At 40.6% G+C, this 27,848-nt stretch overlaps 1 protein-coding gene across 18 annotated transcripts in view; it reads right to left on the reverse strand.

The window, feature by feature from the left end:
- The window catches only part of LOC138762153 (myosin-IIIb-like), a 550,501-nt gene that overhangs the window by 180,837 nt on the left and 341,816 nt on the right, over positions 1-27,848 (reverse strand). For all 18 annotated transcript variants that reach the window (XR_011356778.1, XR_011356777.1, XM_069935663.1 and 15 more), the window contains 3 exons: positions 26,969-27,131; positions 16,556-16,633; positions 3,031-3,151 (listed from right to left, as the gene is read on the reverse strand). Coding sequence is in view for 16 of the 18 variants with exons in the window: in XM_069935663.1 (XP_069791764.1) it covers positions 3,031-3,151; positions 16,556-16,633; positions 26,969-27,131 (362 nt within the window). In the remaining 2 variants the exon portion in view is untranslated. The remainder of the gene's footprint in view (positions 1-3,030; positions 3,152-16,555; positions 16,634-26,968; positions 27,132-27,848) is intronic.

Consider the following 27,848-nt stretch of genomic DNA (forward strand, 5'->3'; position numbering starts at 1 on the left):
GAGATCCATCAGCCCACTCTGACTGCCTTCAGCTCCATACAGGCTTTAAATGGCCCATTAAAGGAGCCATTAGTGGTTTTATTTAAAATTCCATGACTGTGGGGTCAGCGCCCAAGATGGCGACACCTTTGATTGGCAGCAGCCACGAAGGGTTACAGACTCCAAGGAAGCAAAGGACTGGTGCAGGACACCAGAAAAGAGGGAGACCACCCTCCCATCTCAGAAGAAGAAGCAGAGATGACCCATGGGATGGTGACCACAGGAAAAGACCAGTGAGGAGTTCTACCATCAAGGAACACACAGGCAGCCGGCCAGCTGTGTTGGTGACTCAAGGAGAGGAACCCCTCAGGCTGTGGGCTGCTGGAGACTGTGGTTAAGGGACTCACACAAGGGACAGACTGCTGAAGACTGGCTCAAAACTAGCTGAAGGGGTACTAGGACAAGTCGGTAGTTCGGATCTGGAGCTCGGTTGCTGATAGTTTGGACTGGACTCTGTATGGCTGTGTAAGTTCTGGAGGTGAATCCATGGGCACTGGGGGTAACTCTCTTTTGCTTTTCTTTCTTTGACTGTAAGAGACGCTTCAGGCAACTTCTCCCAATGGCAAATCTGTCTGCCTTACTGCAGACAAAAGGCAATTTCATGTAATATGACACTATTTTTATTACATAATAAAATGAATCTTGAATCTTAATTAAGAGTTGAATATTTGATGAGCAAAAAAGATAGAAGAAGGTGATGTTAATGATAGGTAGCATAGACATGGCCCAAAATCAATTTGTGCTCAAATATGACATCATGAAGAGCTTGTTTCAATTTCAGATCCTTGCCAGCAATGGATGAAGTCTGTGGCAAGAAATAATGGATGAAGTCTGAGGCAGCTTTGTAATATGTAGTTGGAAGAGATTTCTGTTCATCTATTGTTAGATGTTAGAATAAGTGAATACAAAAATGCACCTAATATATCAAATTTCAACATGGAAAAAAGCCAAACCTGGTTATTACAGATATTAGTTTTGAAATGTTGATGGATAAAGCTTTGCAAATTTTAATTAAATTTGAAATGGTTATAGTTTTACTTGAGAAAATAAGGAGAAACAATCATTTCTGATTGAAAAAGGAACAGCATGATGGACAACTCTGAGAGATTATATTTGGAAGATGACTAAAAACATGTCTCTGGAGAAAATGAAGGTATGCTGTGAATGAACTTTGCAGAAGCTTTTGTTAAGGTAGTTACGCATTCTATGGAGAAGTAGCAACCTGGAATGACAGCTGTAGGCTAGAGAATAGACAAGGCTGGAAGTCAAGGGCAGTTTCTGAGAGATGGCAGATATATTTGACAGCATTCCATAATATGTTCTACAACAGAAAATGCTGCAAAGAATCAACAGATCAACAGCAGCTGTGGAACAAGAATTAACATTGTAAGAACTTGAAAAGAGAGAAAAGAAGTTAGTTTTAATATGTGGAAAGGGACGGAGTTGTGAATAGGACAAAGAGAATATATCTTATGGGCGAAGTCAAGTTTCCATTGACGGCAAACTAATATCAAGATGATGGGTTAATGCTGGGTGGAGAGATAAAACAGAACAATGTCAAAGCTAAAATGCAGAAATTTAGGAAATGCTGAGCAGGTCAGGCAGTGCTAAGGGAGAGACATATCATTGCCATGTTGCAGATGGATGATCTAAGGTAAAGCTAGCTGGTGCAGAAACATAGTACAAGCAAAATACTTGAAGATAAATTCCATGCCATGTTCTGAAAGCTGCAATAAGCCCAGATGGACAAAAAGTTGCTATTTCTAAACTTATATTAGATCTCATTACAACAATAGAGGAAACTACAGCCAAATAAAGAGTAGGGATGGAATGGAAAATTGAAAAGGCAGGAAAGAGGAGACTCAGGACTGCACCTGTGGACTGAATATAGGTATTCGACAAGGTAGTCACCTGACTGGCATTTCGTTCCTTCAATAAAGATTAAATAATTTTGGTGAAATCCTATTAAATCTCACTAAAACCACATGTGTCCCATGCTGTGGACTGGGCCACATAGAATAATTTAAAATAGACATTGAAATACATAAGGTGGCCATTCAGTCCACAGATAGCTGATTCATTAGTTTGCAATCAATGCTCAGGAGAGCAATTCCATGCCCCCAACCTTGCCCTTACTTTCCTCCAAGACTACTAAATATTCTCTCCCACACATGCTCATAGACTTTCCCTTGATTCTTTTAGCCATTAACTCTCACCACTGAGTAATTTACCAGAGCCCATGAACCTACCAGGTTATTTTCTAGGATGTGGGAGGACACAAAAGCACCCCGAGGAAACTCTTGGCTTCAGAAAGACAGCACCCAATGTCAGAATCTGGGTCTATGTTGTGAAACATCACCCTACCACCATAAGCATGGTCTTCCATGCAAGATTATCAGAGATATCCTCCTTCTCAAGAAAACTGCTACCATCAACTAGGCCTTCACCTGCATATCCTCTGCTGACCGAACATCTACCTTTGTCCTCACCCACCAGCCCCTACTTCCAGCATATCATCCTCTACTGTTTCCGCCACCTGCTACATGGTCCCACCACCAGGCTCATCTTCCCCAGTCTGCCTTCTGTGGCCTCTTGACTGTTGGCCTTTAATCCTTCCCCTGCCCCTTCTCTCTCCTCCCCTGCCATTTTATTCAGGGGCCTGCCTATTTTTTGCTCATACCTTGATGGAAGAATCAGGCCTGATATTTTGGTTATATATTTTTGCCTTCTTTTCATGCTGTAGGACCTGCTGAGTTTCTCCAGCACTTTTGTGTATTAACTACACTCATAGAGTCTGCAGCATAAAAAGTCAAACTTTATCCTGAGGTTTACATCTTATTCACATCCATCTCCTAAGATAGACAAAAAGCATCTTTATTTACAATTTTCTTGTTATCCCTTTCCCCTTCTCTATTTTATGCTCCCTGAGAATTTTGCTTTAAAGTATTGTTTGTGTCATGTCAAACTACCTTGGAAACTTCAATAACTCACCATGTTTTTTCATGGTCATTGCTGGATCGATACTCTGTGCCCCAGATCTTTTGTTCTCTTGCTAAAATGTCATGTTCTGTCATTATCTTAAATTCTTTGCGAGCCAAATATCCCCTGACACCTACAAAAGATAATCAAAATTAAAAGTAATCATCAGCTTCTGGGAAAAAACACAAAAATGCTGGAGTAATGCAGCAGATCTCACAGTGCCCATAGGTAAAGATATATAACAAATGTTTTGGGCCTGAGCCCTTACTTAAGGTGTGAACAAAATGCAGTCAAGCACCTGTATAAAAAGACTTGGGAAGAAAGGGCAGGGGGAGGCGTACAGTCCAACAGGCAAAAGCCATAATTGGTCATGGAGAGGACAGGAGAGGAAAGGTGAGAATTGATCAAGTGAGGGGGTGGCTCTGTCAAATCAGAGCAGGAAGAAAGGAGACAGGGTAAAAAGAAGAGAGGGAGGGAAGGAGAGAGAGAGAGTGCTAAAGGAAAGGAGAAATAGGGTAAAGGAAGAGGAGACAGGGGGAGGGTCAAATGGAAACCAGAAAAGTCAATGTTAATGCCACCTGGTTGGAGAGTGCCCATATGGAATATGAGGTATTCTTCCTTCAATTTGCAGGTGGTCTCTGTCTGGCAGTGTACGAGACCTTGGACAGACATGTTGACATGGGAATGGGGCAGGGAATTGAAATGGGCTAACAGTGTGAGATTGGCACTATTGCAGCGGACAGAGCAATGGTTTCCCAGTCTATGTCATCTCTTCAATGTTGAAGAGATCACAAATGGCAGCACTGTATGTAGTAGATGACCCCTGCAGATTCACAAGTGTTACTATACTTGGAAAGATTGTTTGGAGCCATAAATCATGGTGAGGGAGGAGGTGTGGGTGCAAGTGTAGTATTTCCTGTGCTCACAGGAGTAGATGCCAAGGAGATGATTGGTGGAAGGAGTGGATAAGTGAGTTACAGAGGGAGCAGATCCTGTGGAAAGCGGAAAGGGTTATATATCTTTACTTCCAATGGGCGCTGTGAGACCTGCTGAGTTCCTTCAGCATTTAGTTAGCAAGATAGTGTAATTATTGATTTCAGAATATTGTATACAGATTAAAATCACTTACAGATAACAAATTACATAAAATATATTGCCCATGAGTAAATTCAAAATATAGTAATCTTCAGCACGAGCAAAAATTGTAACACGAGATCAAACATCCATGCAAGGCAACCCTAAAGATGGAATGGGTGCTGTCCAAGTACAACTGCAACTCCAAATGGTTTTCTGGACTTTCCTATCTGTATTGAAACCCAGGCATCTGCAAACATTGTTGGAGGAGTCTCCAATTCCCAAGAGCATCAGAGCTATTGGTCAGAATCAGAATTTATTGTTATGTCAAACTACCTTGAAATCCATCTTACAATATTGCTATGAAAAAAAAATAATAGTACACGAAAAGTAAGGCAGCATCTTTGATTCATTACTTATTCAGGAATCTGATGACAGTGTAGAAGCTGTCCTTGTGCCGTAGCAGAGTGAAGAGGGCATGGCCCAGGAGATCTTTGAGGATAGAGGCTGCTTTTTTAAGACACCACCTCATGCAGATGTCCTCGGTGGAAGGAAGTCTGGTGCCTGTGATGTTGCAAGCCAAGTTAACAACCCTCTGCAGTTTATTCTTGTCCTGAGAGTTGGCACCTCCAAACCAGGCAGTGTTTCTGTCAGCCAGAATGCTCTCCTCAGTACACCTGTAGAAGTTTACCAGAGTCTTTGGTGACATACTGAATCTCCTCAGGCACTTCATAAAGTATAACTGCTGGCGAGCCTTCTTTGTGACTGCATCAACATGGAGGCTCCAGGACAGATCCTCGGAGATGTTGACACCCAGGAATTTGACATTCTTGACCTACTCCACTACTGAGCCCTCAATGAAGACTAGGTCATGTGCCCTTGACTTCCACTTGAAGTCCACAATTGTCTCCTTGGTTTTGATGACATTGAACACGTGGTTGTTATCGTTACACCATTCAACAAGCTATCTATCTCCCTCCTGCATGCTTTTTTTAAAAAAAAAATTATTTTCACCCATAACATGCTTGATGACACCAGAATGAGAGTTAAACACCTAATCAGGAGAAAAAATGGATTCCTTGCAATCACAGCATTTTCTAATATACCCAGCAACACATGGAGAAAAAATGCATAATAGTTTACACAAAGTTGCTTGCTTAGTCACCAACCAACCACAGAGTCAGTGGAATATTGCAAATCCATGGGAATGACTATGTTAAAATGTTCTTTCAGAAGATGGATAAGCATAGAATTAAATGTTAAGTTTCAATCAGAGTTAATATGCAACATCAATCTTGCCAAGATCTCATAATCAGTTCCACTAACTTTAGGGAATGTGTTGGAGAATGCATTGGTATTATCATAAATTTACTTAAAATAATTTACTTATAATGTAGCTGCACTCAGTATCCATAACAATTCTTTCCATATTGTCACCTGGAAATAGTAGTAAACTGCAAGATGCAATAAAAGATTTTATTGTACAATCAACCATAACAAACACTGACATCTCAGAGCAGGCCTCACTGACAAAAGGGAAAGGAGGAAAAACCCAACACCCAACCCCAACCCACCAATTTTCCCCTGCAACCGCTGCAACCGTGTCTGCCTGTCCCGCATCGGACTTGTCAGCCACCAACGAGCCTGCAGCTGACGTGGACATTTACCCCCTCCATAAATCTTCGTCCGCGAAGCCAAGCCAAAGAAGAACGTGTACAAAAAAATGGTTTTATAATGTCATATTAAAATAGACATGAAAGAATAAATGAAATTGTACAGAGAACTGCCAGAGTAAGTTGCCCTTTATACAAAAGATTTCACTGTGGAAAAGGAATATTAATAACTATAGTTTTGCATTTCAATGTCCCCTTTTTTTTTACCATGTTCCAGTGATATGGCACATAAACTGGGTAAATTAAGCAAGACACTGACGTTGATTTTCATGGAGAATTCAAAAGTGGGTTTTGATTTAGTTGGGAACAATCCGTTTTTCAGTCAAACAATGCCTCAAGGTTTAGTATATCTTTTGGAATAACTTTAGTGTGCACCAGTCTACCCATTATGTCCTGAGTGAGCTCATTTACAGCTAAAAAAGATATGGTACCTACCCGCTGCAGAGTTTACTCAATGGTTATGAATGTAATGATCACATCCACATTAATCTCCACTATTATTTTGAATTTGAAAAATATTTGCAAGTGATGCACTTGACATGTAATAGATACATTTCAAAAGTCATGCAGTGAATGCAATGCTATTCCCATCACTGCAAAGAACCAGCGCCAAATTTTGATGTCACTCGTTTCTCTAGGCTCCTCCTGCATTGCTTGGCATTCATGTTGCTTTGGAGCTATAGAAAAATTCTTCAATAGGAAGATGTTTCACTTCCTGAATCTCAAAAAATAAAAAAGGCTCTGTGTAACCACATACAAAAGATTCCAGATGTCAACATGAGATACTTGCAAGTTGTGACAACGTGTAGCTATTTCACACTTCAGCCCTCTTTGACTTCTCAAGCTAGAAAATGTTTCAGTGCCAAAACCTACCTCATATTCCGATGAAAATGACCCGAATGTTCAAAAATCGAGTGCACAAATGAGTGTAACATCTCCACAAAATCTGTCAGTGGGAGGGCGGTTAGTTTGTACAAGTGCTACTCATTGATACAATCTGGATGTTATGCTCTATAAAAATTTTACACTCTCCAGCATAAGAATTCACTTCTGGCAGGATCTCTTGAACTTGTTTTTTTAATATTTTATTTATCATTTTAAATATATTTAACAATTAACAAGAAACACAAAACATCATCCCATTGTCAGTGTGTACAGTAAAAATATGGAGGCATGGTAATAGCACAGTATTAAAATCTTTACAGAGGCTAGCCAGTACTGTTCAGAACCCTATATTGGCACCAGTATGCTCTATACAAGGCTGCCAGATTTTCAGGAAGGTGTTATATCCCTTACTGAGATTGTATGTGACCTTTTCAAGTGGGATGCAGCTATTTGAGAATTAGTTAATGATCTATCAACCATGGTAAAGTTCTCCAGAAAACAAAGCTCTGGGTCTACTGGGAAGGTGAATCCTGTGATCTTGGTCAGGGTGTCACAGAGATCATACCAGAAGGACATCACCTTCATGCAAAGCCAGGCAGAACCTCTATACCACACCTAAAACACATTGCTGATGATTCAGATTTATATTGGTATAACTTCTGTGGGGTGAGGTACAGTTGATGGAGAAAATTATAATGGACTAATCTACACCTAGCGTTGATAGTAGCCAACAAACTTCCCTGACATAGATCTGACCAGAGTTGTTCATCAATTGTTGTGTCTAAGTCTGACTCCCATCTCACCTTAGATTTTTACAAACCTGGCTTTGGGGTCTCTTCAATTAAAAAATACATTTTCGAAATAAACATATACATTTCCTTCATGGAGTAGTTTCTCCATTTCAGTGAGTCCCGGGTGAGTCATTTCAGGGCCCTAAGGAAGGATTGTAACTGAAGGTAACAGAAAAAGGACTTATTGGACATCATGTTTCTTCTTCAGCTGTTCAAATGACATTAAAATTCCTTTTTCATAACAATCTTCAGACATTGTATCCCCTTATGATATCAGGTTTTCAAAATTTTATCGTTCAAAGTCATGGATACAAGTTCATTCTGCCTTAAAGGTGTCCTCATGACAATCTTCTTTTCAATCAAGAGCCTCCACAGGTCTCACACCATATTTTAACCGTGTTTTAAAATGGGGTTTGTCTGACCTGCTGGCTATAATCCAGAATTCCATTTATACATAAAATCATTGAGAGGGTATCAATCCTCTCAAAAAATGAAGAAATGAACCTCATTTGGTGGAACTTGTTCTTGAGCAGCCACATCTTGTTCCCAATGCTCTGCTATGCTTTTTGGGAACAGGGCACTGACTGCCAGGTGCCATTCTCCAAGTCAGTCTTATTGATAAATTTAACCATTTTCATCCGAATGATTTACATCAATTGGACACTTGATCAGGTGGGAGAAAATAAATTCCTGAGAAACAGCAACATGAATTATTGTTACTGTAGTCAGCAGCTTTTCATGGAGGTAGAAACATAATTGACTGCTTACTTGGAAGGGTTTGCTGCAGACCCAATCAAGTAGTGACATACTCTACTGACCTTTGCCTCAAAAGAAAACATTCAATCACATAAGAAGCATAAATAAGAAATTTCTTCATTGCAGGACCAAACTGAGAGACTGCATGTCAATGTGATGATCGATTACATTAATTAGCTGTGAATAACACAAATCTTCATTAACCTTTGCAATTAATGACACCAGAATGAACAAGGTAACATCTGCGGAACAATGTGAGAGGGAGTAAGTCATTATTTTTTACAGCTTGTACGAATTCGCAAAATGTAATAATATACAAAACTTGTCAACATTTGCCTGCCGTAAAGGCACACAAAGAGGCACCATTAGTATTGCCCAGCACCCCCAACATAACAAGTTGCAGTGTTAATGCGAATTAAGAGAGGGAAGGGGACTAATGGCATTGCTCCCTTGGGAGCTGGCATGGAACAGATGACCTCTTTCAGTATTCATATATGAAGCAAGACCTCTCTGAGCCAATCATTGTTGCATCTCAGACTTCTGTTGAATTGATGACAAAAGTGCGAGATTTCAATTTACATGCAATTTAGCATTTCACTTCCATTTTACATAAATTTCAACAAATCACAATTTCAATGGATTTGCAAATACACTGAATGATGACATTCCTCCTTCTTAAGCAGTGGAATGAGATTATTTGTTTCCACTCCAGTTCTAAGGTGTGGAAGATGCCTATGTGTGAACTCTTTCAATGTAGGGTGGCTGTTGCATGTCACCATCCATACGCTTTTGTTACAATAAGGCCTTGGTCCAATAAGGTCCAGAGTGAATGCAGACATAGATCTTCTCATTGTCTTGCTGTCCACATACGCACACATGCAGACAGACAGACCAGACACACATAAATAAATACGCTAACTGTTCACATAAATGTGCTCACCTATTGCCTATATTATTTTGTTAAGACTCACTCTTTTAGATATCTTTTTCCATTCCCTTTCATGTATCCCTGGTCCTCTTCTCTCTCAGAACCTTCTTGTTTCACTCATTTCTATTTTCTTTGCTTTCTTGATTCCACCACTTTCCTCCTATTACCCCAACTTCTGAGCCTCCCCCAACTTTCCAGCTGCTAGCATCTCCCTCTCCCCCACTATTGATTGTAGTCTCCAGAGGCTGCTTCCCCTCTCCACCACCAGCTGCACCCCAATCCCAGGAATTACACTGAGCAAACTCCAGATCTCTTGCCAAAAACCTCAGGAAAATTGTCCACAGGTTGCTGCGTTGCAGTGCTCAGACGAGCTGGTGGGTCCTATGTGTATTTTCATGGATGTAGAAAGATTCATTCTCTGGTAACCTGAACAACTCAGTTGGCTGCCATCAATGCTCAGCATAAAAACAATGACTATAAACTGAGATGACTTCTTTCCCCAAAATCAGAGAACCTCTGCTTCCCATGCTGTTTCAGGGTACTTGGTGGGTCCAACTCACATTTTAAGACCAAAAATATAATAGTTTCATGTGTGGAATGTTCAGGTTTAATTCAAACAATAATTCAATTTGAAATTACTCATTTCTCAGGTGTTTACAAAATATATAATGGAATAATGGAACAATAGATTGTTAATTTAAATTGAACCATTTTTAAAGCAGCATCATGGCGTACCTACACAGAATTCAAATCAAATATATATTTTGTTTGTTCTTTTGGAAGTAGGATTAAAGTGAGCACGATGCTATTAAATGTTTTGGGCTGATTTTTTTTTAAATAAATGGAATTGTCTCTTGTAATATTTTTAATTATTTTGTCACCTATTTTCCCACTTAAATAATCAGTGGATCAGCTTCCTGGTGAAGTAATCAATAACGGATAGATACTTATCTGTAGGTTAGTAAGAAAATAATACAGCAAATTTCTGATTATTGGAATTAGAGACACTACTTTAAGCACATTTAGGTGGCTAATTATCTGTAGTTGTGATTTATTTACATTTTAATTTGACAACCTTTTCCCTAAAAAATAAGATATCAGCTATAATATGATATCTAGAAATAAAAGCTGCCACCCTATTTCTATTATGAATCCAGAATAATACCAGATTTGCATCTCCTGTCATTTTCTTTAGCCACAAGAAAGAAACTCAACACATGCATCGACTGGTAATTTAATACCATCCAGGGCATGAAATGATTTAGCAAAGGAATAGTTTTCAACATAAGGAGATTATATTCGGTTGGGACGAAGCAGATGCACAGTTCTAAATGTTGATCATGTACAGGACTGCAAGGGCAGTTTTATATTTGTTTAATCCTTATTGTAAGAGTGGAAAGTATTAAAAGTATAAAAGCAAGTATACATGTGTATTAGAGCACTGTTATCTTTTTATCTGCTTTTGATGGATCAGTGGTTAGGGAATAGACAAGACCATTTGAGACCTTTGGGCCATTAGTTCCTGTACTTGAAAGAAATGTGCTTATTTTTTAAAAATGCAAATGCAATCTACCTCAAAGCAATAGCTTTAACAAATGAACAAAATAAATGAATCACAAGTTTTCCATGAGGAGCTATTTTTCCCTCTTCTCTCCACCTGTGAGCATCTGCTGTCAAAATCACTGAGCAACATCATTTATGCAAAATTAATAAAGTTACTTACAAATCAAAGTTGGCAGAATAAAGAGACGAAGAATTATTCAGTTAATTTCTTTTTTCTTCTCACTGTTTGGACTCACAAGGTCATTCATAAAATATAATTCAGTGCCTTTGAAATGTTTGCTACTGTTGACAGAACTCTGTCTGGAGGAGGGCCATTGATAACAATTAGATTGGCCTCTACCTACCCTCACCATATCTGCATTAGTTCTGATGAAAGAAAACCTACCAAGGTTAATATCCTCACTTTGATCTCCATTGGGGCATAGTAGAAAGAATTAATTTACATTACAGATGAGTAAAATGTTGACAGTATGAAAAGGCATCTTGTTTTTGCTATGCGAATGTTCTGTGACTGAAGAATTAAAAAGAACAGCAAGTAAGGAGACCAGAAGGATAAAGCATCATTGCTGCTTAAATATTGGAGTTAATGAAAAGAGATTAGATTCCAATACACTATAGTTTTACAGAAACATGACAATCAAAGGTTTTTGGAATCTCAGACTAATATATCTTCTCAAAGAATGAAATAATAAATGAATGAAGATTTCAATAAAAAATTGAAACAGATTTAACAAATCATGTAACAGGTAAAAGTTTTGGTCTGAAAATCTATCTGGTTGAAGAAACAGAAATCTGTAAGATTGGTTAGAATGTAATTTCCCCCAATATTTTGAGTAATATGAACACAATATTAAAAAGCTGGAGATACGGAATGCAGCATAGATTTGATTTTGAAGCATCCAAACATTATCTTCTTTGGGATCTGGCACTGGTAAACGAAGACACATAAATGTACCTGCTGACTGAGGAGAGGATTTACCCAGGTATCAGGCTTGGTCTACAATGAAGCCCAGAAAGTCCCACCTGCTGATTTTGCTGAACTCTTTTAAATGCACCTATGTAAATGGGCAGTGAAACATAGAGTTACATATGGGTTTGTTTTTGGGATGAACAGTGATGATTAAAACAAACAGAACTTTTCTCTATCCCAAAACTTCAGCAAATTGGGTTTAGTGACAGATGCAAGTATCAATGAACCAAAGACACTGCCTTACTTTGACTTTTCGAGCACTATTTTTATTGTTGTAAGGTGGTTTATATGAATGTTTGCCCTGTGATGCTGCCACAAAACAACAAATTTGGTGATTTGTTCATGACAATAAATTCTGATTCTGATCAGTTCTGCTCAGTTGGCAAACAAAAAAAAAGTCTGTGTTGTGCTAAATGCTCAAGCTACTTATTTTTCCTCTATTGTTTCCAGACCTGGACCAAAAATCACATAGAACAAAATTCAGCCATTTCCCTCAAAGGCTTTATTGCATTTTGAACATTTATTGAGTATATATTTTCAAAACAACACACCTCCATCCTTTTGGTGAGGTGTCTCACAAAAGGTGTTCATGAGTAAAGGATGCATGGTGTTGGGAATAGTGAATTAGCATAAATAGAGGATTGGTAACAAATTGAAGGCAGCCGGTTGAGATAAATGGGTGGTCATCTGGCTGGTGATTAATTATGCTTTTTACACAGCCACTTCTGGGATATTTGCGGCTTTTTCCCTCTACGCCTGCAGCGTAAAAAGCACTGACACAGGATGGTGGTTCATTCCTGTCCCACCTTTTTCCGGCAGCAGAGGTAGTGTCAATGACAGATTGCCATTTGTGTAAAAGGAGTGATCCGGCACGATGGAAATGGATGTGTTGTGTACTGAATTTTTTTTTAGTGTAAGCATTTAAAACTTGGACAAAACATGCAAGTAGAACGACAGGAAAAATCTTTTTAATAATAATACCGCTGCCCAGCTCTCCCCCGGCAGCCTGCTGTCCTTCTCTCTGTTGCTATGGGCTGCTCATGGAGAGAGGTGAGGGCAATCACATGTGTGGCTAGGTCCAACATTATCCTGGCAAGGTATCACTCCTCATACATCACTGATTTAACACTAGGTCTGCCAGATTGAGCTGTAATTATACAGCAAAGGTAAAAGACAAGAGTCGATCTGGCTGACAGTGAGTAGTGCACAAGCGAATACCTGACCGCCAGGCACTTAGGGTTTAGCCCATCTCGGATGTCTATGCATGCTCCCATAAATGCATTAGTCTCAAATGAGCTGTAGATGAAATGGCTGGAGCTGGAGATGAAATGAGCTGGTGTGAAATAGTGATGCATCCTCTACAGGACACACTGCGTCGTTAAGTGGGTGAAACATTGATGTGTTGCTGGGAGGAGCATGAGAGATGATTTGATTCATAAGTACATAATTCATGGTTTGAAATGGCTTTTGGTCTTTCAAAATAGGGTTTGATCATTCATGAATAAGATAAAAAGTATGTATCAAAGGGTACTGGGTCTGGAACTCTACAAAAGGAGGGTGTGAATGCTCAGTTACTGAATGTATTCAAGACAGTCACTGACACTTTTAGATATTAAGGGAGAGGAGATTAGTGTTAGGGAGTGGCATTGTGATAAAAGACCAGTCCCCTCACTGATCCCACTGCCCTGCTCTCACCTGTCCATAGGTGTCTCTAGTCAGCAATCTGGTCTGTGGGTTTGTCCTCAGTTTGAACAGTCTGAAGCCCCCAACGCTATTTCTTGTTATCTGTCAACGGCCCCCAATGATAGATAGTGGTGATTAGTAGGGATTACTTAAGGTGATATGTGAGTGGAAAGAAAAAATTTCAAAATCACTGTTTTAATCATATCTAACTGACTCGTTATGTGCACGGTTTCATAACTCTAAAGGGAATGGGCCAATGACAATTTTTCTCAAGCTAAATATTTCAATGACAATTGGGTCTTGAGCAATGGTTCTCAATTTTTTTCCCCCCACTCATATGCTACCTGAAGTAATACCTTACTAATTACAGAGCACCTATGGCCTGGAAGTCAGCCTGAAGAAAACTGAGGTCCTCTATCAGCCAGCTCCCCACCATGACTACCAGCACCCCCACATCTCCATCAGGCACACAAAACTCAAAACGGTCAACCAATTTACCTATCTCGGCTGCACCATTTCATCGGATGCAATGATCGACAACAAGATAGACCACAGACTCGCCAAGGCAAATAGAGCCTTTGGAAGACTACACAAAAGAGTCTGGAAAAACAACCAACTGAAAAACCTCACAAAGATTAGCGCATACAGAGCCGTTGTCATACCCACACTCCTGTTCGGCTCCGAATCATGTGTCCTCTACCGGCATCACCTACGGCTCCTAGAACGCTTCCACCAGCGTTGTCTCCGCTCCATCCTCAACATTCATTGGAGCGACTTCATCCCTAACATCGAAGTATTCGAGATGGCAGAGGCCGACAGCATCGAATCCAGGCTGCTGAAGATCCAACTGCGCTGGGTAGGTCACGTCTCCAGAATGGAGGACCATCGCCTTCCCAAGATCGTGTTCTATGTTGAGCTCTTCACTGGCCACCGTGACAGAGGTGCACCAAAGAAGAGGTACAAGGACTGCCTAAAAAAATCTCTTGGTGCCTGCCACATTGACCACTGCCAGTGGGCTGATATCGCCTCAAACCGTGCATCTTGGCGCCTCACAGTTCGGCAGGCAGCAACCTCCTTTGAAGAAGACCGCAGAGCCCACCTCACTGACAAAAGACAAAGGAGGAAAAACCCAACACCCAACCCCAACCAACCAATTTTCCCTTGCAACCGCTGCAACCGTATCTGCCTGTCCCGCATCGGATTTGTCAGCCACAAACGAGCCTGCAGCTGACGTGGACATTACCCCTCCATAAATCTTCGTCCGCGAAGCCAAGCCAAAGAAAGAATGGCTTAGGGATTACCTAAAGTGGTATGTGAGTTGAAAGAAAAAGTTTGAACACCACTGCTATAGATCAATACTTGCAGTAGATTTTCCCATGCTCTTTTATAAATTGTGCATTTTTTACAATTCCTGCTATGATTTTCCCAAGCTTTTCTATTAATTGAAGTGTGTTAATAAAAGTAAAGTTTGATTGCAAACCCTTGTGTCCAGACTCACCTCTCTCGATCCTGACATTTTCTCAACACAACAATGGCTAGTGCGAGGCCCGACAGTGGGCACCGGGAGACTCTCCCAACAGCGCACCACCATACATTTTTTTCTAACTTGCCATCAAATATTTTTATGTTATATGTGACACTAGATGCTGACAATGTTGCAATGTTGAGTTATACTTCCTGCCTCTTTTTCTCCTGTAATGCTGGCCTGATGTGCAAAAAGACAGACTAACAACCAAAGCTGACAATGCCGGGTTTTCTTATGGAAATATCAGATTTCTGTGTAAAAAAATGTAAGTGATAAAGAGGAATACTGCAGGGATCAATGTTGGGCCCACAATTGTTCATAATATGCATTAATTACTTGGAAGAGGAGACTGAGTATATGAGAAAATTATAAGCAGACCTAGATTCATTGGGAAATTCTATTATAATATATAAATTAAAATTTATGAATTATTGTTAAATATATAAGTATAATATAATAACAATACAGTATTATGTGAAGCCTAAATCCAGTGTGTGGAAGTAGGTAATAATTGAGAATTAAGATAATAAGGCAGGAGAAGCACCTGATTTCCACTTTTATCAGAATATTGCAAGGTTCATAATCATTGACCCATGTTTAGATAGGGTGGACAGCCAACACTTTTTTCCTGTGGTTACAATAGCAAATCCAAGAGGACATCTGTTAAAGGTGAGTGTAGGAAAGTTTAGGAGAGATGTCAGAAGTAAGGTGTGTGTGTTTTATTTTTACACAGAATGGTGGATGCCTGGAATGAACTGCCATGGGTGGTGGTGGAGCTTGGTATAATAAGGACAGTCAAAAGACTCTTAGATAGACACATAGATGCAAGAAAAATAGAGATATGGGTGTGAGGCAGGAAAAAATTATGTTGTTTAGAACAGCTTTATATAGGTTGGTACAACATTGTAGACTGAAGGGCTAACATTTGCTGTAAAGTTCAATGTTCTATATTAAAGCTGGCAGGGCAATGGAATATTTTGCCAGGATTAAGTCATAAAACAACAAGTACTTTCAGGCAGTATTTCAAGAATACTTTTAGACCTCATTTATAAAATAAAAATATTGCTGTTCTTTTGGGCATTTCGCACATATCATGGATGAATTTTCATTTTTCCATTGTTATGACAAGGGTTTTAACCAGATGGTGTATGTAAAACTCTCAGCTACAGTGAAGGCCTGTGGCCTGAAAGATAACCAGGCCAAAGATTTTTGAAGATGAAGGTGCAGGAAGTGATATGAAGCTTCCACTCACATAAACAATTTAACTTCTACTTTCTGACAGCAGTGATAATAAGACCCAAATATTATTGAGTCCAGGCATATATTTAAATTCTCTTTTATCTCTTTGAGAAAAGGAGAAAACCCTTTCACAGAACAGCCAGAAAGATTTTCTGCCATAATGATTCTTAACAATCCACTAACTGCAGATTCTAGGCCTGACAAGAAAACAAAACATATTGGAAAATTGTAAGTCATGTCTTCAGATAACAGTTGCACCATTTCCTCTTCTGTTTTTTTTAATCATAGATTTCAAGACAATGTATAAAAAGAAAGGATGACTTAGGCAATAACAGATGTATAAAAGTAGGCATAGAAGTTGTATATTATCATTGGATTATATTTGTTAGAAAGACTTGTTAATTACAACACTTTCATAATTGTAAAATAATTTTAAAATATTTGCCATACCTGCTTGGATGCAAATTGCAGCTTCTCTTTGTGTCTTCAATTCCTTGAAGTGTTTATATGCAACATGTGCTCTCCAGGCTAATAACAAATGAAGGAACGATGAGCCAGTGAAGGGAAGGAGTGAATTGGATATGATGCATAATTATTCAAGCCGATCTCCATTTGACTAGACTGTGTTACCCCAGAATTGAAATGAATATGACATGCTGGTGGGGAAAATGGTGTTTTTCTCCTGAAAGCTATTTTTATTTATTTGTGGAAAGGGGAGTCTATATCTTAATTTGTTTGTATGTGTTACTAATGATTTTAGAATAATTTGAAAATATTAATTTAGATATTTTGATAAACGTGTGCCAAAATTTATTTCCTTCTCTCATTATTGTACCATTACCCCACAACTGTTATTGCTTCACAGGGCAGGCTTGAGAGATGAAGAGCTTTCTATTTGTTATTTATATATCATTTAAACTACACATTCTTTCAAGCATTTTAGGCTTAATGACCAAATAATACTTGCATTCATCTGGTATAATTTCTGAAATACATTATAATGTGGCAGATGTTAGCATTGGGATCAACAAGTGGATGTGAAAATCTAGAATTAAATTTATCATAAATATTGCAGTTAGAATCCTAGACTTTGGACGGGTTACCAAATTAATTACTATTAGTCTGAAGCTGCGTAGAGTTTGCGCAACACATAAAGTTGTCATATGCATACATACTTAAATTGATTACGAATATGGTATTAAATTGGTGTATATAAAATTATCTGACAACGGCTCCGAATCATGGGTCCTCTACCGGCACCACCTACGGCTCCTAGAACGCTTCCACCAGCGTTGTCTCCGCTCCATCCTCAACATCCATTGGAGCGCTTACACCCCTAACGTCGAAGTACTCTAGATGGCAGAGGTCGACAGCATCGAGTCCACGCTGCTGAAGATCCAGCTGCGCTGGATGGGTCACGTCTCCAGAATGGAGGACCATCGCCTTCCCAAGATCGTGTTATATGGCGAGCTCTCCACTGGCCACCGTGACAGAGGTGCACCAAAGAAAAGGTACAAGGACTGCCTAAAGAAATCTCTTGGTGCCTGCCACATTGACCACCGCCAGTGGGCTGATAACGTCTCAAACCGTGCATCTTGGCGCCTCACAGTTTGGCGGGCAGCAACCTCCTTTGAAGAAGACCGCAGAGCCCACCTCACTGACAAAAGGCAAAGGAGGAAAAACCCAACACCCAACCCCAACCAACCAATTTTCCCTTGCAACCGCTGCAATCGTGTCTGCCTGTCCCGCATCGGACTTGTCAGCCACAAACGAGCCTGCAGCTGACGTGGACATTTTACCCCCTCCATAAATCTTCGTCCGCGAAGCCAAGCCAAAGAAAGGATAAAATTATCTATAGATCTAATAAATGATGCAAAGCATTGTCAGTGTGAGTTGATACATTGTTGAGGAAAATGGGCAGGTTTTCTTATGAAAAGAGAGTACATTGGGATAATTATTTAAGCATGTGTTGGTGGTTCCTTTAAGTCATAATAGCCAGAATTTTAAATCTAGTTTTAAACAAGATATCCTGTTATTTCTGCATGCTTACAGCATGACCTGGAAACAATGAACAAGTTATCAGCAATAGCCTGATTTGTATTGTGCCTTTTGCGTAAAAGAAAATGATAAATTACGTCAAATGGAATTCACAAAATATTGTAAGGTCCATGTCTTGCTTACAGACATTTGGACTTATTGTTTATTGGAAAATTAGCTCTATAATATTTGTAATTTTACCAGCAGGGCTACTATGAACATTCTATTTCAGTTTGACTGATGAAGGCTTTGAGGATCTGAAGAACAGACAGTCTTTTAGGTAAACATGAAAATCTGTGGATACTGGGATCTAGTGCAGCACACAAAAGTGCTGGAGAAACCAAGTATGAAGTGTTGAATTTTGAAAGGACAAATCAAGAAAGGACATGCACAGTAAATGGTAGGTCACTGAGGAGTGTGGTAGAAAATTGAGATTTGGAAATACTGACACAATTCCCTGAATGTGGCATCACAGGTAGAAAGGATTGTAAAGAGAGCTTTTGGCATATTGCCCTTCATAGATCAAAGTATTGAGTACAGGAGTTGGAATGTTATGTTAAAGTTGTACAAGACATTAGTGAGGCCAAATTTGCAGTATTGTGTGCAGTTTTGGTCACTTAACTAAAGGAAAGATATCAATAAGACTGAGAGTGCAGAGAAGATTTACTAGGATATTGCCCAGACTTCAGGAAGTGAATTACAGGAAAAGGTTAAACAGGTTAGGACTTTATTTCCTGGAGCGTAGATGAAAGAGGGTAAATTTGATAGAGGTATTTAAAATTATGAGGGGTACAGACAGAATAAATGTAGGTCAGCTTTTTCCATTGAGGGTAGGTGAGATACAAACCAGAGGACATGGGTTAAGGGTGAAAGAGTAGGAGAATAACTTCTCACAGAAATTGGTGGGATTGTAGAATGAGTTGCCAGCTGAAGTATGAATGCAGGCCCAATTTTAACATTTGAGAAGCATTTGGACAGGTACATGGTTGGGAAGGGTATGAACTGCTATGGACTAGGTTCAGGACAGTGAGACAAAGCAGAATTCAGCACTGACTAGAAGGGCTGAAGGGCCTGTTTCTGTCCTGCAATGTTCTATGGTTCTAAACTCAGCAGGTCACGAGGCATCCAATCAAAATAAACGTTGATGTTTCAAGCCTGAGCCCTTCCTCAGATGTCTGAACAAAAAGGCGGGAGCAAGGCAGAAAGGGGAAAGAGTATAGGCAGCGGGTAAGAGGAGGGACGGTAAAAGAGATAGAAGTTGAAAAGTAATGGGGGAGCAGGCAGAGGGCTAAGAAAGAGAGCTCTCTGAGAAGAGAGCGACGAGGAGGTTGAGGAGGACGTGTGGCGAATACATAAAGTAAACATACCAGTCAGGGGCCTAGTCGGGCCACAAGGAGGTCCAGGAGGAAGTACAGTGAGTAAAGTAAACTTGCCTGTTAGTTTTAATTGGTAAGGGACCAATAAAAGGAGGGAAGGGACAAGGAGTGGCCAGCAAGGAATGGCCCATTGAGTGAGTGGCACAGCAAAAGAGTGGGTCTTCCAGGCTTTGACTCAACAGGCTTCAGCGAAAGTAGGCTTGGAGAAAGGTAAGATGTATTATTTGCCTTTCTTAATAAGTTTAATATAACCATATAACAGTTTACAGAGTCATGCCTATGGGTTCTGGTGTCAGATGTGGGAACCATGGGTGACTTCCACCCTCCCCAATGACCATATCTGTGCCAGGTGCACCGAGATACAGTTCCTTAAAGACCGAGTTGGGGAACTGGAACTTCAGTTTGATGACCTGTGGCTTGTTAGAGAGAGTGAGGAGGTGGTTGATAGGACCTTCACCCTTCCCAGTGGTCACACCTGCACTGGAATGCAGCTCCTTAAGAACCAAATTAGGGAGATGGAGTTGCAGTTTGATGACCTGTGGTTCATTGGGGAGAGTGAAGAGGTAATTGATAGGATGTCAAAGGAGGTTGTTACCCCTGGATTAGAGGTGGTGGGTAAGTGGGCAACTGTCAGGGGAAGGAAGATAAATACCAGGATAGTGGAGAGCACCCCTATGGCTATTCCTCTCAGCAACAGGTATATGGTATTGGATGCTGTTGAGGAGGATGACCTGACAGAGGATGGCCACAGTGACCAGGGAAGGAAGAGGAATGCAGTGGTCATAGGGGATTCCATTGTCAGGGGTACAGACAAGGGATTCTGTGAGCCTGATAGATATACCCACATGTGGTGTTGCCTCCCAGGTGCCAGGGTGCGAGATATCTCAAATCAGGTCCAGAGTATTCTGAGAGGAGAGGGTGAGCAGCCTGATGTCTTGGTACAGATGGATACCAATGACGTAGATAAAAAAGGGGAGGAGGTCCTGCAGAGGGATTACAGTGAGTTAGGATGGAAGCCTATCCTGTCTCTTAGACCTCCAGGGTAATGATCTCTGGATTGCTACCTGTGTTAGGTGCAAGTGGGGGCAAAAATGGAAGGATCAGTCGGATGAATGAGGACTGGTGCAGATTCTTAGACCATTGGGATCTCTTCTGGGGGAGGCATTACCTCTACAGTGGGGGACAGGTTACACCTGAACCCAAAAGGAGCCAATATCCTGACGGGCAAGTTTAATAGAACTGTTGGGTATGGTTTAAACTAATTTGGCAGGGGGAATGAGAACCTGAGTGATAGGCCAATGGATAGGAAAGAGAAAATAAGAAAAGTTTGGACAGGCAGTAAAATTAAAAGAGCAGAAGGAGCAAAAAGGGATCGGCAAGTATGGCCAAGTGCATCAGGTAACAAGGTGAGGGGTGTGGGGAGTAACAACTAAAGGTATTATACATGAACGCATGGAATATAAGAAATAAAATGGATGAGCTTGAGGCTCAACTGCATATTGGAGAGTATGATGTAATTGGAATAACAGAGACATGGCTGCAGGAGGGCCTGGATTGGGAAATTAATATTCCAGGGTATATGTCCTATCAAAAGGAAAGATAGGTGGGTAGAGGGGGGTGGGGTGGCTCTGTTGGTAAAGAATGATTTTCAATCACTTGAAAGGAGTGACATAAAAGCAGGTGGAGTAGAATCTGTTTGGATAGAGTTGAGGAAGGGCAAGAGGACTATAATGAGAGTCTTATACAGGCCCCCAAACAGTAGCTCAGATATAGGAGGCAGAATAAATCAGGAGTTAAGATTGACATGTCAGAATGGTAATAATACAGTTGTTATGGGGGATTTCAACATGCAGGTAGACTGGGAAAATCTAGCTGGTGCGGGATTACAAGCAAGTGAGTTAATAGAATGTCTCCGGGATACATTTTTAAACCAGCTCATGATGGACCTCTCCAGGGGAAAGACAATTCTGGATTTGGTGTTGTGTAACGATGTGGATTTAATAAGGGAGCTTGAAGTAAGGGAGCCATTAGGTAGTAGTGACCATAATTTGGTGAGTTTTAATTTGAAATTTGAAAGGGAGAAGGAAAGAAAGTCAGAAGTATCAGTATTACAGTTGAATAAAGGGGATTATGCAGCCAAGAGGGAGGAGCTTGCCAAAATACAATGGAAGGATACCCTGGTTGGGAGAACTGTGAAACAAAAGTGGCAGGTATTTCTGGGCATTTTTCAGGACTATTTCATTCCGAAGACGAAGAAAGGCTCTAAGGAGAGTGAAGGGCAACTGTGGCTGACAAAGGAAATCATGAACAGTATCAAGACCAAGGAGAGGAATTACAAATAGCAAAGAGGACTGGGAAGCTAGAGGATTGGGAAATCTTTAAAGAGCAACAGAAGGTAATGAAGAAAGCTACTGTAGGGTAGTTAAAATCACACACTCAACGGGAGGGAGATCTAATGCTTTTATTAGCTGACAACTCAGGTAGGGCTCATGAACAGACTTCAGAGGGGCTCAGGGATTAGCAGGGAACCCAGGATTATTTACAGGCCCCCGGAGAGAAGCCAGGACCATTCATCAGTACAGGACACTTCTAGTGAATCCCAGTTCACTACAGCTATACAGGAGGAAGAAATGAGGTACAAGAGTAGACTAGCCAATAATATAAAAGGGGATAGTAAAAGCTTCTTTAGCTATGTGAAGAGGAAAAAATTAGTTAGGACCAAAATTTGGCCCTTAAAAACAGAAATGGGCAAAATTATTATGGGAAGCAAGGAAATGGCTGACGAGTTTAACAGGTACTTTGGATCTGTCTTCACCAGGGAAGATACAGGTAAAGGTCAGATAGGAGTTAGAGGTACAGCAGTATTGAAGAAATTGATAGAAATTCTAACGGTAATGGAGGAATTGATGGAAATCCAGATTCGGAAGCATGTGGTATTGAGTAGATTGAATGGACTGAAGGCTGTTAAGTCCCCAGGGCCTGATGGACTGCATCTCAAGGTACTTAGGGAGATTGCTCTTCAAATTGTGGATGCATTGGTTGACATTTTTCAATGTTCTATAGATTCAGGAGAGGTGCCTGTGGATTGGAGGATGGCTAATGTTGTGCCACTTTTTAAGAAGGGAGGGAGGGAGAGAACGGGCAATTACAGACTGGTTAACTTGATGCCAGTAGTGGGGAATAAATTAGAATCTATTATAAAAGAAGAAATAACACCACACTTAGACAGAAATGATAGTATCATTACAAGTCAATGGATTTCTGAAGGGAAAATCATGCTTGACTAAACTTCTGAAATGTTTTGAGGATGTGACGAGGAGGGTGGACATGGGTGTGGTGTACTTGGACTTTCAGAAGGCTTTTGATAAGGTCCTGCATCAGAGATTAGTTGACAAAATCAGAGAGCATGGTATTCAGGGTGCTGACATGGATAGAAAATTGATTGACAGACAGGAAACAAAGAGTTGGGATTAACGGGTCACTTGTGGGGTGGCAAAATGTGACAAGTGGGGTCCTGCAGGGCTCGGTGCTGGGTCCTCAGTTGTTTATCATATATATTAATGATTTAGATAAGGGGATTATAAATTACATTAGCAAACTTGCAGATGACACAAAACTGTGTGACAGTGTGAAGTGTAAGAAGGATGTTAGGAAAATGCAGAGGGACTTGGACAGGTTAGGTGAGTGAGCGGATGCATGGAAGATGCAGTTTAATGTGGATAAATGTGAGGTTATCCACTTTGGTGGCAGGAACAGGAAGGCAGATTATTATTTAAATAGAGTCAAGTTAGAGAGTGTGGAAATGCAATGTTATCTTGTACATCAGTCACTAAAAGCTAGTATGCAGGTTCAACAAGCTGTGAAAAAGGCAAACGGCATGTTGGCCTTCATAAAAAAGGAATAGAGTATAGGAGTAAAGATGTCCTTCTGCAGCTGAACATGGCTCTGGTGAGACCACATCTGGAATATTGTGTCCAGATCTGGTCTCCTAATTTGAGGAAGGACATTCTTGCTATTGAGGGAGTGCAGCGTAGATTCACAAGGTTAGTTCCTGGGATGGCGGGATTGACATATGCCAGAAGATTGGATAAAATGGGGTTGTATACGTTGAAATTTAGAAGGATGAGAGGAGATATGATCGACACAATAGAAACTGATAGGACTAGAGGCTATAGTTTGAAAATACAGGGAAGGCCCTTTAGGACCGAGATGAGAACATTTTTTTTTTACCCAGAGAGTTGTTGGTCTGTAGAATGCTTTGCCGCAGAGGATGGTAGAGGCGGGTTCTCTGGATAAGTTCAAGAGGTAGTTAAATAAGGTTCTTGTGGACAGGGGAATGAAGGATTATGGGGAGAAGGCAAGGACAGGGTACTGATAGTGAAAGATCAGCCATAATCTAAATAAATGGAGGTTCTGGCTGGATGAGCCAAATGGCCTACTCCAGCACCTATTGTCTATTGTGTTGAGTTGGGAACTGGAAAAAGGGAGAAAGAGGGGTGAGGGAAAGAGAGGGAGACTGGGGGTGGGGTTAGGGGGTATGTAATTGAAATTGGAGGTCTATATTGATGTCATCTCATTAGAGACTACCAAGACAGAATACAAGGAGCTGTTTGTCTAATTTCTTGTTGGCCTCAACTCGGCAGTATTAAGCTATAGACAGATATTTCACAGACATTACAGTATGGCAGTGGGCTTTGGAATTGACATGGTTGGCCTCTGGGGGTGGGGGTCCTGGATGTTGCAGCAGACAGAGCCAAGGTGCTCAATGAAAGGATCTCCCAGACTGAGTCTAGTCTCCCCAACATACAGGAGGTTGCATTGGGAACACCAGATTCAGTAAATGATCTCTAAGGACTGTTTGGGGCTCTGAATGGTAGTAAAGGAGTTGGTGCTATTACGAGTTCCCATTTTAATAAAATGGGATTACCCTTGTAAAGGATAGTATCGACAGGAGGGACTGAATGGTCATAATTAACATTCAACATTTCACACAAGGACAAGTCACAGCTCAGAGATGATTCAATGCAATGGAAGAACTGAGGGAAGGTTTGTCACAGTTTGTTCCAGAATTCAATACATTTGCAAAGAGACTGTGATTTTGCAAGGGAGAACCATTCTGACTGCTGAAGAGAAAGCAGCTTTATGAAGCAGCTCTTGTGGCCAGCCATTTGTGTGGAATTCAGAGCAAAGCATGCTCTGTGAATGTCTGGGCCTTTTCAATGGATTGACCTGTGCCAGGAGGGTCTTTTGGGAAGCAAAGTGCTTCATGTGAGTGTGTCTAACAGTGAAGGTCACTTGGAGAGACCAGTGCTAGGGTCTTGGAAGTTTCATGGAGGCTGCCCAGCTCGAGTCTTACCTACAAAAGGAGAAGGAGTGTTATGACCACAGCTTGTGTGGATGGACATTTCTTCAAAGGCAATGCAAGAAGAATTTGTGATTCTGTAGCAGCCACATCTCCAGTCTTCCCATCAGTTCAACATTAATTTTGGGCATCAAATTTCAAAGGCCTACACTTCAACACTGAATTTGAAAGACTGAACTTTGAAGTAACTTTCTATATTTTAGCCTGAACTGTAATGGTTTGGGTATGTCACTCACGCCCGCACACACACACATACACACACACGCGCATACGCACACACACCCTGCGCATAGCTCTGGTGACAGATTTAGTGTTAAGGATATTTTAAGAGTTAAGACTATAGTTTAAGAGTTAGAAAAAAAATTAGTGGTTTAAAATTAAACACTGTCTGGTTCATTGTCTATTGCTGCTTGTTATCTGTGGTTTGTAACAGTGCAAGTGTAAGTCCAGTCCTTCCTAGGGGTAGGTACCAAAGGGGCAATTGATCTGAAGGGTTCAGTGGACGAGGGTGATCTGGAGGAAGTGATGCCTATGGAAAGCGGAGAGGAAGATGTGTCTGGTAGTGGGATCCCTTTGTTGGATGCAGAGACTGGTGGAGTGATAGGCAAGGTCCTTGTTGCATCCAATGGTGGAAGGGGATAGATGTGGAGGAAATACAGGAGATGCAAGTGAAGGCTGAGATAATGTCTGGAATGGAAGGCCTCATCCTGGGAGTAGATGGTGACAGAAATGGAGGAATTGAGAGAATGGAATAGAATCCTAAAAGGAGCCAGGGTGGTAAGAGGTGTAGTCAAGGTACCTGTCGGAGCCAATAGGTTGATAAAAAGATGTTTACAGATAGTTTGTGTCCTGAAATGGAGGAGAGAGTTACCAGAGATGGAACTCCAAGTGAATTTGAGATTGTGGTTGAAGTTGGCAGCAAAGGGAATAAAACAGCAAGCTCATCCTCTGTGCAGAGACAGTACCAATGCAGACATTAATGTAGAGTTGAGAAATTTTGTCTGAGCAGACATGCAGCATGGATCACTCCACGTATCCACAAAAGGAAATGCATAGCTGAGACCCATGCATGCACCCATGGGTACACCTTTTACTTGGAGAAAGTAGAATGAGCCAAAGGAGAAGTTATTGAGGATGGGAGCAAGTTCTGCCAGGTGGAGGAGGGTGGTGGTGGAGGTTATTTAAGAAAAAGTAGAGAGCTTTGAGGCCTTCTTTATGTGTGATGGAAGCATACAGGGATGGTCAGAATGAGGCAGTCTAACAAAGGGAACTGAAAGTTGAAGTGATGAAGAGCATGTGAGGTTTCCTGTATGTAGGTGGGAAGGGACATTAGACCAATATGGAATTATTGTATGATAATATCAGTTTGGCAAGGTAGGAGCATGGGTTGACAATGGTTCTACCAGGGCAATTGTGTTTGTGGATCTGAGGTAGGAGGTAGAATTGGGCAGTTTGTAGTTGGGAAACAATGAGATTAGATGCTGTAGAAGAGAGATTACCAGAAGTGATGTCATTGTACCCAATCTGCAATGACTTTCTTTACCTCTCATTGTGACAAAGGAGGCCATTCAACCCATTGCAAAAATAGTAGCTCCCAGTAAAGGTTTCCTTGCACCCTTGTAATTTAACCTCTTTCACTTGCCCATCAATTGCCCTTTGACTATTTAACAATTTACACAAACAAATAAAGAGGAGCATTCAGGGGAAACCCACATAGACTTCTTGCAAGCAACATTGAAACCAATTCTTGAGACAAATGAGGCAGAAGAGCTCACCACTGAGCTTCCATTCCAGACTAAAGGTTCAGGCCCAATGGAGTACTGTGTCACCTGCTGAGTTTCTCCACCTCTTGTGTACTGTGCTAGACCCCAGTATTGCATATTTTCTTGTTTACCTACTGAGCTACTATTGAAGAAAGAATTCCAACACCTTTGGGAAATAAAGTGCCAGTGAGTTAATGAAATGGATGATTTAATTCCTACCTGGCTTCCACAAACATTAAAAATCACTTCTTGTAAGAGACAGCAGACATTTGATTATTTGTATTTTCAGTCCAATTCTACTCAATTTCAACAGTTTTGAGCATACCTGACTGGATGATGATGGCATTGCTTTGTTTTTGAGCTTGTGCTTTCTTGTATCTCTTGGCTCCCAGCCAGCCTTTGATGTGGGCTTGAATAACTACAATACTGGCAATGACTTCTCTGAGCAGTAAATTTAACTGCTCTACTTGATAATACTTGAGGAATACCTACAGAAAACAAGTTTTCAACTTTGAAATGAACTAATATAAAATAATCATGAATTAAATATAAAAGCATATTATATTACCACAGAAGTTCCTTGGAACTGTTGTGGAGGTCTGCAAACAATAACAACCACATTGTTTGTTCAGAGAACCAATATCACCATGTACACCAGATAGCTTTACAAATAATATCAACTCCATTTCACAGGCAAGTCAAATTTCCCAAATAAGCTGTGTACAATTGAGATAGAAATATTTGCAATTTTTGCAACTTTTGGATGTCCAACAATGCTTTGCGACCAATGAATCAATTTTGTATGATAAAGATAATGAGTTTATTGTCACGTACATTGTACAATGTGCACATGTATCAAAATTCTTACTTGCTGCAGCCAAACAGGCATGTTGTGGAAAAATAATCTAGATTGAACTGAATTAAAAAGAGGCAATAAATACAAAAGACACAAGAAAAATGCACATTTCCTGTCGTGCAAGAAGAAAAATGGTATCCGCTGTCTTGCACATCAATCGCTCTATCGTGGAGAGAAGTGAGAGCACAATATTCCTTGGTGTGCATATAATGTTGGCCTATCCTGAACCCACAATACCTCCTTATTAGTCAGGTAGTTACACCAGTGCCTACACTTCCTACGGAAGTTGAGGATAGCAAGGCTACCAGCTCCCATCTTGAAAACATCATATAGGAGTACAATGGAGAGT

The sequence above is a fragment of the Narcine bancroftii genome, chromosome 4, assembly GCF_036971445.1.
Source record: "Narcine bancroftii isolate sNarBan1 chromosome 4, sNarBan1.hap1, whole genome shotgun sequence".
Lineage (NCBI taxonomy): Eukaryota > Metazoa > Chordata > Chondrichthyes > Torpediniformes > Narcinidae > Narcine > Narcine bancroftii.